The 13120-nt window shown below is 36.6% G+C and overlaps 1 protein-coding gene across 5 annotated transcripts in view; it reads right to left on the reverse strand.

Annotated features, from left to right (window-relative positions):
• LOC137465553 (nipped-B-like protein) overlaps positions 1 to 13120 on the reverse strand; it is a 194679-nt gene that overhangs the window by 34392 nt on the left and 147167 nt on the right. For 4 of the 5 annotated variants that reach the window (XM_068177629.1, XM_068177632.1, XM_068177633.1 and 1 more), the window contains 9 exons: positions 10735 to 10932; positions 10516 to 10587; positions 10342 to 10431; positions 8273 to 8376; positions 6682 to 6768; positions 4290 to 4521; positions 3852 to 4003; positions 3414 to 3494; positions 1754 to 1854 (listed from right to left, as the gene is read on the reverse strand). In XM_068177629.1, coding sequence (XP_068033730.1) covers positions 1754 to 1854; positions 3414 to 3494; positions 3852 to 4003; positions 4290 to 4521; positions 6682 to 6768; positions 8273 to 8376; positions 10342 to 10431; positions 10516 to 10587; positions 10735 to 10932 — 1117 coding nt within the window. The remainder of the gene's footprint in view (positions 1 to 1753; positions 1855 to 3413; positions 3495 to 3851; positions 4004 to 4289; positions 4522 to 6681; positions 6769 to 8272; positions 8377 to 10341; positions 10432 to 10515; positions 10588 to 10734; positions 10933 to 13120) is intronic. The other variant, XM_068177630.1, reaches the window with a different exon arrangement.

The following is a 13120-nucleotide window of genomic DNA, read 5'->3' on the forward strand; positions in this document are numbered from 1 at the left end:
TCTCCCTAAATTATCAAAATAATAACTAGACACAAAACAGATTGCAATTATTATCTTTATGAAGTTATCTCTAACTACTTGTACAAAGAGAATATTTTCCTATAAAATTTTAGGTAAGCTGCTCCCTTCATGACTATAGCCACAAACAGGGAATGTCCTTCAACAAGTTAGAGCTAGGACTCTAGAGATAAGCAGTGCAGTCACGGCCTTGAGACAGTAACTTCCTTATAGTAAAGGTCTCAATTCAAAGAGGGTATCTACCAATTATGCTCCTATGCCTAACACCTTCCTATTTACTAGATCTATCTGATGTCTATAAACAAAACAATAGGAAATACTAGGAATAAGCACTCATGTTAACATTAGAATTGCTGAATTCAACTTCAAAGTTTCCATGAATTTATTTTCCTGGATATTTCCTGTTCATCCACCCTGGGTCAGACAACCTATTTCATTGACAACTTGTCTGTCTCCAGGGAAAAGATGTATGGAAGCAAGGAACAAAATCAATAGTAAAATCAAATGTTGTAGAGTAATTTGCAGTGTCCAACCACAATTTTAACTAATCCATCCCAGGTCAGGTTCTTTCTCTAATTTAACCTCAAACTACACTATTATTCAGAAGATGCACTGAAATCCAGCTGAAGCACTTAAAAGACAGTTAAAGCGAACTGAGTAGTTTCTAAATGAGACTCATTCAAAGGAGTATTAGATTGATTTCATGGAAAGAGCGCTCTGAGCATGTCCTCAAAGAAATTCAGCCAGAATTTTCCTATTAAGCTTTAGCAATGACATTGTATAAAATCCATATAATCAGAACCAAAGAATTTTCCAATAAAAAACGTTTGAATGCATAATAACATTACAGTCATTTACATACTTAGTTAAGATATTGCAATTAGTTTGTCTTGGGGTTTAGGATTCTTTTGTTTCTTTCTCGAAAAGAACTTTTCCCCATATGTGTTGCTAGGAGACAATAACGACCATGTACTTAAGAGAGACAAAAGAAGTGGCCACAGATCAGGGTAGGGGTGGAGCTGGCTACTCTTTCTTCTGAGAGTCCTGCTGGGGCACCGGGATTGACTGCTCCTGGGGGTTTGTAAAGCAAGCCCCTCTCCCATCCCTTCCTGTCTCGGTCAAGCCACCATTACTCGTGTGGTCTCCAAGCTCGCATCACAGCGCCCCCTGCAGCCGCGGGGAAATCATCACATCTGCCCTGCCCACCGGGAGCCACCAGCGCCCCTGCCAGCTGTGACCAATACTACACCAAAGGGGAAATTGTTTAAAGAGCAGGGAAGAGACAGTTTATTGGGTTTTCTGTTCTTGTTTGTTGTTGTTTGTGTATTGCCTTGTTATACATATACATACCAGTAAAGAACTGTTATATTCCTTTTCCCATATCTTTGCCCAAAAGCCCCTTAATTTCAAAGTTATAATAATTTGGAGAGAAGGGAGTCATATTTTCCATTCCAAGGGAGGTTCCCACCCTCCATGGCAGACACCTGTCTTTCAAACCAAGACATTTTGGAAGCAGGCATAAATATGATGGCATAAGAAAGTGATTATTGCAAAATACATTTGTCAGACAGTTCTGCTCTCACTGTAGAGGTTTTGAAATATCAACCTCTAACAAAACATAGCTCATGGAGTCACAGATTTTTAAAGAACAAGTTAATACTGAAGCCTAAAATCCTACATCTAAAAAACTGTAAATGTTGCTGTCTGCAAATTATCAATCTATGTCAGAATTTACCTGAAATTTCTCAAACTCCTCTTGCTGGTTGGTAGTCTTGCGAGGGAAGTGAAAATTTCTTCTAGTATTAGCTGTCTATGTTTTTCATACCTGGAGAACACCTATTTAACAGTATCAGAATTGTTAAAAAACTATTTGTTGTGACATAAAATATCACTTGTTAAACAGATTTTAAAATTATATATTGAAAAATACTGTTTACGTGACATTTAAATAAATTACATTTAATGCATACCTTGCTTTAAATGCATTGCTTTGTTTTTTCAAAGCAAGCATTTCTTTATAAAATACATAAAACCCTTTTCAAATATAGCTTTTTTCATCTTCAAATAGCATAAATGTGTAATAGCTCTTAAAAATATCATGTGTTTTAAATTTTGCCGCCAATAGTACAATACACTGAAAGTCAAACAGTGTAAGGCTACGCTATCAGACTCCAGTATAGAGCAAAAGTCTGTGGTAACATACCTTAAATGTGAACACATGTATAGTTTTAGAGCACATTTGAGAAAACTAAGCTTTGATGTTTGCCTGACATGAAATATTAATTCAATTTTATGGGGTCAGGATTGTAGAGTTTGCTTCTCCTTTTGTTCAGGCAGAATTACTTTTATAAATACTGGAGTACATAATCCTTAGAAAGATGAAAAACTTTCACTTGAACAAACACATCTGTGTTGCACTGTAGTTTTCCTGAAAAAATATTTTATTTGCCCCATGAATTTTTCACATAGCCACCTCTTCTGAGGAAAAGGACTTCTTCTATTATATATTTTATAGAACTATCCTACTAGTTCTATGGCTTATACCATCGCATAAACGAATCTTAACAAAGGAGGTAAGAAAAATCACACTGTTAAGATTTCTTAAGAGAAGAAAGAACAGGTAAGAGGAAGGGGTTTGTGTTTACACTTTAAACAGCATAACCAAAATTAAGTAAATTCCTTGGCTTATGTAGGCTATTTCTTCCTATAGAGTACTCTGTAAATGGGAGAAGGTCAAGTAGCTTTAATATTGTTCCTAGATTTTGATACTGAGACAGAGTAAAAATTTAACAGGGTAGAAATCCATTTGGATTTAGGTGAAATGTGCCTCTTTGAGCTTGCTAACATAAGTAAAATATGCTGTTTAGTCTAGTCACTGCAGCACTAGCAAAACTGCCCCAGCTAAAGAAAAAGAATACAAATTTCCAAGTTAAAGAGATAAGAAAGACTCCTCAGACCTTGAAACAGACAGTGCAGAGTGGGCCAGGAGCTCTCTCTGTACTTTCTGACAAAAACTAAGTACAAGTGTAACTAGCTGTAAGTGTAACGTGAAATCAGAAGAATGAATATGCATGAACCTATTGTGAAATTCTATGACTATGTAAATTAGCTAGAGTAATAAAAGAGGATGCAGAGTTTTCAAGGGCACGCATGTCCTTTAAAAGGAAAAGATCCCTCATGTGTCCAGCGCTGAAATAAACATACCGTCCCTACAAATCTTTATAGGAATTGTAGGGTCTTAATTCTTCACCATACTTCAATACTAAACTGTAAAAACATGCAAGAATAAAATTAGTTCTAAGTTCCAATTCTCTACCAACAAAAATATAGCCTATGTAAATGCCCTAATAACTCTCAGAAGAACATGAAACTACTGCAAATTAAAAATTACTTACTGCAGTCACTAATTTGATGGCACATAGCTGTAGTTCACTGACATTTTCTACAAAGAAAGGTGTTATTCCCATAGATGATATCTATCAACAGAAACAAGTTATTGTAAGTATATTTGACTATTAAACTGATATTTATGCATTTTCACAAGTAGATTATTCATTCATCAGGTAAGGTATTCAACAACATGTATTCATTCATATGGTTTACAAATAAAGTTATTAAAGGATATTTTAATACAATCAGATTCAACTTTTTTCAAGTGTACAATAAAAGCTATTTAAGATGTGAACATTACTACTTAACAAACTAGTCACTGCTGTTAATAATTCAAAGTTTGTACTGGTTTCATATTTCATGTCATTGAGACAATTACACTTTACAGTTGCTCTGGAAAAATAAAAAAATTCTCAGACAAAAATTTTTCTGATAAAACTTACTTGAAGAATAGTTGTATCAGTGAGAAGCTGTATCTCTAGCAACTCTGACAAACTGCTGACAATGTCACAAACTTTGTTATATAACATCACTATAACTCTTTGCTTGTGGGTGGAACACTTGGCACGTTTTGCTTTTGAACTTAAAACACCACCTAGAAAATAAAATATATCTTTATTTTTTCAGTATTTTACATCAGATATTAGAAAGATGATCATCTTCCTCAAAAAATGTCTCTAAAACAAGTCCATGACTACAGCTTTGTAAATGAATTTTTTTAAAAAAGAACAACTATTTAGTAAAATCAGCTGAAAAGCAAGAATTTCATATTTTCATAATTGCTTTGAATTCTGGATCCAAGATTCTTAAAACCGTTCTTGAATACCTGCACCTCAAGATATGCATATGACAACAAAATGCAAAACATTTAGCATACTAACCACCATAAGGATCCACTCTATACACAGGATCATACTGAGGATAGAGAGTGTTCTGCAAATGAAATTTTGTGTACTGAATAACTCTTTCTATTACATCTTCAATATATACAGCTTTTGGCATATTTGGTGATGTCATAATATTGATAGCAGTAAGACAAGCATCAGCAGATTTTGTCACTCTCTCCATAATAAGATCTCTCCATAATCTCTCCTCATCTTCAGTGTCATTGTTCTGTAATAGGTGATAGAAAAAAGACTGTAAACAAGTTAAATTTTTTTCCTTACCTAGTAAAATATAACATTATTTTAATACACTTACATACACACATACAAAATGCAGTATTACCTTTATGATACAAAAATAGTTTGGTTTAGAAATCAACAAATGTTTGTTTTACTAGCAAAAGGTTTGTAACCCTGCTGGGGGTTAGGTTTCTTTCCTTTTGTTCCTTTTTACTTATAGAATTTTTTTTCCGTTGCTAGGAAACACTAACAACTGGGTACTTCAGAAAACAAAAGAAGCGATCAAGCTCACGGAAGGAGAGCATCTGGTTGCACTTCTCTTATCTGGGAGTTTCTCTCTGAGGGGTAGAGATACCAAGAGAATTGGGCAGGTAAAAGAAGGGGCTGGGTCAGCTGCTAGCGCTTTCTCTCTCTCGGCTTCGGAGGAGGACGGTTGGAGGTGCTGCTTGGGGAAGGGAATTCGCTGCTGCTGCCGGAGCCTCTGCTCGTGAGAACAGCCACTGAACTGGGACCATATTAACACCTACCTCACTAAAAGAGAGACCTATCACCGTTTGCTCGGGTGCCCGGGATCCTGAGCTTGCCTCTTCCTGCCCTGCTGAGAGCCAGGCTGCCGCTTCCCCGCCCCCACTGCTTCTTCGGCACTACTCCGAGCTTTTCGCTGCACTGTAGCACTGCACCCCCTGCTTCCCAAGACATCTTGCGGGCCCAGCTTGGTGCTTCCGAGAGTCCTGCTGGGGCACTGGGATCGACTGCCCCAGGAGTTTGAGAAGCGAAGCCTCTCTTCCATCCCTTCCTGTCTCGGCCGGGCCGCCATTACTGTGTGCTCCCCGAGCTCGCGCCACAGCGCCCCCTGCAGCCGCGAGGAATCATCGCACCTGCCCACTGAGAGCCCGCCAGCACCCCTGCTGGCTGTGATCATAACTACACCAAAGGGGGAAAGAGCCTGTGGCCAAGAAGGCTGTTACTGGGTTTGTGGTTCTGTTTGTTGTTACTACCATAGTTATTGTTGTTTGTTTGCCTTGTTATATATACTAGTAAAGAACTGTTATTCCTATTCTCATATCTCTGCCTGAAAGTTCCTTAATTATAATTATTTTGGAGGGAGAGGGTTTACATTTTCCATTCCAAGGGAGGCTCCTGCCTTCCTTAGCAGACACCTGTCTTTCAAACCAAGACAAACCCCAAGTTACAGGTCTTCAATATCTCACTGTGTTCTTCTGGTAAATAACAAAGAAGCTTTCTGTGTATCATTGAGAAGCACTATGAAGGAAGACTGTCACATTCTCTATTTAAGAATGAGGAACCTTAATCAAAATCTAAACTCATTCATCTAGTGTTTTCTTCAGTGGCCTATACATACCAGTTGTTGCTTAGATCAGTCTAATTTTTGCCACTAGAGAGAATCCTTACACAAAAAGACTGTTAAGTCACACAAAACTCATGAGAATACAACTTTCTCCAGAGACCAACTCATCTATATCATCTCTATATATATATAATGGGTTTAAAACATGTCTTATCAAATATGACCATATAAGGACTCAATGATCCTTGGGGGTCTCTTCCAACTCAGCAGATTCTGTGATTTAGATTTAGCATAGGGTATGGAATCTCTGTATTTCTGTGTTTGCACAAGTCATAAAACATACATAAGGTTAATTATGACCACACAGCACTACTGAAATATTGTAATAATATTATTCATAGCAAAACCAGGTGAAATTTTTAATAACTTCTCTGGTACAGAGAAAAATAATCTTTCTTGCTTGTATAAAAGCACAGGCTGTTATATTTCTTCCACTGTGGAAGGAATGTTTTATGGACACATAGAAAAAAATGCCCAATAGTGCAAGTTACACCAGCTACCATGAATATTTCAGGATAAAACTATAATATTTAAAATTATGTCCAAAGATAACCTAATTGCTCTGAATACATGTTTACTATAGTAAAACATACTGAAATAATATAAACAATATAATTTTACTTCAAATCTTAAAATTTGGCAATCTTTTAAGCACATACATATTAAATCAGGAATTCCTTTCAGACACATGCAGTATTTGAAACTATCACTATATGGGATTCAAGTGAAGAAAACCCTATTCTACACAATTGTGTGAAACAATGTAATTTGAAAACTCACATGGTTAAATAATGTGGAAAGCTTTGATCCATCTTGAATATTCTTCTCCAAAATATTCAAGACTTTTACTGTTTTATCTGTTGAGAGCTAAAACAAGAAACAAAACACATCAAACTACTGTAGGAACATCAAGGCTTCCAAATTGTGGAAAAAAAGGCCAATCTAAGTATTCGATCTTGATTTGTCAGGTTTCTGACATAGCATGATTTAGAATGCTGATAATAGAATTAAACTAGTGAAAATATGTTCTAGGACTGCAATCAAACTTCATTTTCAACCAGAAAAATACATAGAAATGTATTTTAAATTGCATAACTGTAATTAATGTTGTATAGTTATATGCTTTTGCATTTGCTTCTAGAAACAGAAATTTACCAAATCCGAATATCAATCCCAAATTCTAGCAGACTATATAGATCTTTATTAAGACAAAATCCAAGTTCTATGGACAAGCATAAATAAAATTGCCTGATACTTGAGTTCTAATAAAAAGGAAACATATTCTCAATAACGGTTAATTATAAAAATTAGCATGTTGAAAAAAATAACTCAAATTTACTTGCTGATGTTCTACAGAATTGCAATTAAATAATCTGTAGAATACGCTAAACTCCAGGAGAATCAATTTAATTCATCCAGATACTACTGGTGCCCACCTTCAGAAGCAACAAAATTCTGATTTTATGTATACATGTATGTATGTGAATAAAACAGGTAACAGAGGTTAGGGGTGAGAACTATCAGGAAACAGAAACACTCAGGCTAATATCATGCTACAAAGGAAGGTAGAGAGAACAAAGAAAGAGCCATGAAGGACATCTAAATCTCAGACTAAAGAAAACCCTTCAGTGTGACTTGTATAAGTGGCTTCACAGACACTTCATGAACATAATAAATGGTCATGAGGAGGTAAAGTAAGAATTTAATACAAGACTGCTCAAAGCCAATAGTTCTAAGAAGATAAGGAAAGCAAGAATACTGTTTCTAAAGGTGTGATACCAACAGTTTGTGCCAACAGAAAGTTCCCTTGAAAAGAAGGTGGGAAGAGTATGGCAAAGAAATCACAATATGCAGTCTACAAAAAAATTAATCTTATTATCAGCTTAAGCATTAAATCTTTTAAGTTTGAAAGGACTCTTAGGAGAGAGGAAGGGAGTGGGCAACTAAGTGTGATGCTGGATGGACATCATATATTTACATTGCACTAATGGCATATATCAGCAAGGGTAGATTTTTTGACTTTGTCAGCAGGTTCTGTTTTACTGTGGTTGCTCAACAGTAGCTGTAAGGAGCAAATTATGTGCTTTTGTGAAAGTAGATTAATTATTAGATTTTACTGCTCAGGCATGTGTTACCTATTGGCATATAGTGCTCCGAGTCAGCCCTAACACAGAGGACCATTTAAGTCTTGGCTTCAGAGACAGTAACAGTTAAGATGTGGGAACTTTTTAAGCACTTCAGCAGAAGCACAACTGTTCACAGTATTTGTCACAGATACACCTGAAGAGGATGGAATATTAGAGGGGGCACAAGTTTTTGTATGTTTAACAAAATTAATGTTCAAAAAGAGTTAAATACTATGAAGATGTACCTTGTCCATAATGCCCATTGCCTTGATTTTTGCAGATTCACTCCCCAACTCACTAAGCTGATGCTTTCCCAATAGCAGTTCTTGTGGAATCTCATCATCATCACCTTAAAAGAAATTAATTAAAAAATATCAATCACATTTCTAATAAGACTTCAAGGAGACCAGTATTTTACAGTCAATATGAAAAAGCCAACTGAAGAAAAAGAACTCATTTTCCAAATAGCTAGCATATCATAGTTCCATCTAATGAAGACTGATGATGACAACTTTTGGTGGTGTTAAAATGACTACTTGTTAAATACGACTGAAAGTCATAGATTAAAAATATTTTTAATCCAAGATTGTAGACACCATATCTGTAGTGATTTGCTTATTAAGTTGCTCCCTTTGTTCTAGTTCTAAAAAAATTAACAAATTATCTGTTATCCATTTCAAAATAAAGTCATGTTGGTCAACCTGAACTACTTCATCAGACACTTATGCTAAATTGGCTTAGTTTCTACTGAAATGGATAAGGAGCATATAGTGATTGAGTGCCCCATCCTTAAGAGAATAAGCACTCTGCTGCTGAATTGAATAATCAATCTCTCTTGGGCCAAAGGCCACAACAGATGAAAATTATGTACCTCAGAAATTACCGTTGTATTTGGTGCATATGTCCAGGTTTTGGTAGCAGAGGGACTACAGGGGTGGCTTCTGTGAGAAGCTGCTGGAAGCTTCCCCCATGTCTAACAGAACCAATGCCAGCCAGCTCCAGGATGGACTTGCCACTGGCCAAGGCTGGGTCAATCAGAGATGGCAGTGATGCCGCGGGGATAATGTAGTTAAGAACAAAAAAACATTACTGCGCAGATGTAATTGGGGCGAGAGGAGAGTGGGGTGAGAATATGTGAGAGGAACAACTCTGCAGACACCAAGGTCACTGCAGAAGTAGGGACAGGAAGTGCACCAGGTGCCAGAGCTGAGATTCCCCTGCAGCCCATGGTAGAAGACCATGGTGAGGCAGCTGTGCCCTTGCAGCCCAGGGAGAGCCACAGGGATGCAGAGATCCACCTGCAGCCTGTGTAGGAGCCCATCCTCCCATGCTGGAGCAGGGGGATGCCTGAGAGGAGGCTGTGACCACGTGAGATGTCTGTGCTAGAGCAGGGTCCTGGCAGGGACCTGCAGACACACTGGAGCAGGTTTCCTGGTAGGACTTGTGACTCTGTGAGGGACCCACACTGAAGCAGGCTGTGCCTGAAACCAACCCCATGTAAGAGTGATGCATGTTGCAGCAGTTTGTGGAGAACTGTAGCTCTTGGGAAGGACCCATGTTGGAGAAGTTCATGGAGAACTGTCTCCCATGGGAGGGACCCCATGCTAGAGCAGGGGAAGAACTCCAACTCCTCTCCCTGAGAAGTGGCAGGAACAATGGACAATGAACTGACCATAAACCCCATTTCTGTTTCCCTGTGCCACTGGGAGGGAGGAGGCAGATCTGAGAAAGTGGAGCAAAGGTGTTTTTAAGGTCCTATTTTACTTCCCATTATTCTGCTCTGATTTTGTCAGCAACAAATTCAATTAATACCTCTAATTCAAGCCTGTTTTGCCTGTGATGGTATTTGATGAGGGATCTCTCTTGGTCCTTATCTCAACCCATGAACCCTTTGTTGAATTTTCTCTCCCCTGTCCAGCTGTGGAGGGGAGTGAGAGAGATGCTTTGGTGGGTGCCTGGCATCCAGCCATCTTACATTAGCATTCTTTACAAAGATACATTTGACAGAAGATACCCTAATGATGTCCCAAAGATGTATCCTTTCCACTCCAAAGGACTATTATTTTGTCTTACTGTGATTTATGTCCCTTTTGGATTCTGCAGGGAGGAAGGAGGATATTCTTCCTGTAGTAGCAAATGAAATTGGAAAGGTAAAGGCCTCCACTAAAGGTAGAAGCTATATAAATGCGGTATACCGCAGTGTGTTTCACAGTCTATTAAATCACAAAGAAGGAAGTTTGAAAATACGGAGATGCAAATTCCTTTCTTGTGTTTTTAATTGGGGGAAGCATTTTGAAAATTTTTGCCATATTACCAAAAGCTGTAAAATCCATGTCTTCTAAATTTTCCAAAATATTCTCTATTGAAGCAGCAAATCTTTTGAAAGTAGAAGAATCCATCATTTCTGGCGAAAAAGAAACGTATATATAATTATTTTATATACAAACCAGAAAATACAAACTATAGAAAATAAATATTCTAAAATTACCTTCAGGTGTTAGTTTAGGTTCATAAGCTTTCCTCTTCTTTTGTTTTTCTTTTTTCTTCATTTTTCTAGCTACTAATTAAGAGAATAAAGGATTGTTTACACTTTTTATGCTTATATTCAATACTGCATGTAAATATGTTTATTTTGAAATATTTAACATATCTTTTAAAAATTAACTAGTGTTATGGAAGAAATTATTTTTTTAAAACAATCAGTTACCCTCACTGAGGCTAGGAAGAGGAGAATAATCATCCATCTCAGAGTCATTGGGACTGCGATTACGATAACGGCCACTACCAGAAGTCCTCCTTCCTTCATGACAATAGCCACTTCTCCTATGGTCACCAGAACTTCTTCTATCATGTTCTTCATACTCCCAAGCTTCATCTCTATCCTTTTTATGTCTTTTACGAGAAGCTAGAAATAAAATGCATTTTCATTATAAGGACAAAAATTCTACTTTTAATAGCTAAAAATTATACATTTGCAAGTTAAACACTATCATATAGATGTTCTGTAAAACAAGCAAACACTCTAAAACTATCATATAAAAATGTGTTATGGCATTATTCTAACAATTTCTACAATTCTAACAATTCTGAATTGCATGAAAAAGTACCTAAAACTGGGAAATATGACCAAACATTTAAAAATAAATATTTATAGGGCATTGTCATTTTATACAAAGGAAAGTAGAACAAATCAAAATAAGTTGCATCCTTCCATAAGAGAACACTAAGGTTGTCTAAATTCTATTATCTGGTGTCCATGTTCCAATTCAGTGATTGCTTTGCCCATCTAACACAGTGAGTTCCAATGAGACTTGGTAACCTAGTTACTTAAAGATATTCTGTTTTGCCAAGACAACTAAAATTTTGTCTTGATATATATTGCAGGAGATTCAGTGTAAAGGAGAAAGCTGGAGTCACAGTCCTGGGCCAGGCAGTAAGTATATACCACAGAAGGTTATTAAAATCCGTTTTTAGTTAGGATCAAAAAGCCTTGCACAAGTGAATGTTGAAAGACTGGGATAAATGTTCTATACAAAACCAGAAACTTGATGGAAATAAAGTGTGTGTGTAGAGGAGAATGGAGATTTCTTTGTTTTCAAATATAGTCCTGAAGGGCCAAGAGTGCTAAGATGTAATAGAAAAAGGATATGGAGAAAGGAGGTAATTTCATCCATGAAATCAGCCAACTCTCCATTATCTAAGGTAACAGAAAAGCAAAGAGGTGTCTAATGCAGACTTTTCTATGAAGATCAAAATGGCTCCAAAACATTACATTCTGCACTAGAAGAGTTTATTATTCATGTGAACTTGCATATAACAGCCCTGACATTTCTGTGTCTCTACCAAAGCCTCCTGAAGTTTAGAGAGGTATGACTGTACAGTGGGTTGTTTCTGAGCAAAATGGCTCCAAGCATTCAGACAGAACTGGAACATAATTGACAAGTTCTTTCCAAAACCCCAGTTTATTGAGAAGAATAGGAAACATACCAGGATATAGTCAATAGTCAGCCCAGCCTCAGAACTAATGAAACCAATATTAAGAGGTGATAGTAATGCTCTGCACTGCACCCTAGAGGGCTTCCACTGCACAGAAGTGGTTCAAGTGTTAAAGGTAATAACTTAGTTCATGTTTTTGAGGTGTTCTGCTTATGAATCAGACTTGCTTCTGGAGACAGTATAGTCACGTACACAAGGCCTGAGCTACTAACACTCAATTTTAAAACGCTTGAGAGTTAACTGCAACTGAAGAAACAAAGAGCTGTCTGGGATAACTGAAGTGAGCATATTGGAGAAGAAAAGTAGGGGGTTTATGGGAAAAGACTTTACACATTTCAACTGATTCTTTTCCCTCATGAGGCAGTATTTTGTGGAGGTAGATTAAATCTGTCTCCAGAGTTTACAAATCATCAGTATCAATTTATGCTCTGTAGGACAAATTCTGACCCCAGCTATATCTCCATGAGAAAAGTAACTTCCAATATTGCTTTCCAGCAGAAATTTAAACTGATCAGTTTATCAATGCTGCGCAACAAAATAGAACATGTTACAGTTGTGCTGGCTCTGCAAGGCAAATAACATGAACATGGGAACAGCTATTCACAATCAGTTATTGCTCTACAAAGTTTATTTTAAAGCAGATAAAAATGACTAAAATGTAAGTACTAATAATATTAAATAGTTAGTATTAATTTTTATATGTAAAGATTACTCAGAATATAAACATCCAATTTCCTTCTAAACTTTGCCAAACATTTATGCAATAATGCAGTTATCACTCATTGAATGAGATTTAATCAATTTTTAATTCTCATAATTTAATTTAATGAAATGCCCTTTCTTCATGAGATACTCAAAGAAATTTATCTTCTATAACAGTAACTATTCCATATTTTTAAAGTTCAGTTTTGGACAACCAAAAGAATTCTGAAATACATATTTGTAACACTACAAATCTATTCAGTGTACTTGTCACAGATCTTTCATTCTCTTGATCATTTTGTCTTGTTTTACCTGAATTCAGTTTTACAGTATCCTTTGAGAAATATTATAATTTATTTTTAACCCAGATGTCTTCAATGAATTGTTTAGAAAGA

Source organism: Anomalospiza imberbis, assembly GCF_031753505.1.
Source record: "Anomalospiza imberbis isolate Cuckoo-Finch-1a 21T00152 chromosome W unlocalized genomic scaffold, ASM3175350v1 scaffold_31, whole genome shotgun sequence".
NCBI classification, from domain to species: domain Eukaryota; kingdom Metazoa; phylum Chordata; class Aves; order Passeriformes; family Viduidae; genus Anomalospiza; species Anomalospiza imberbis.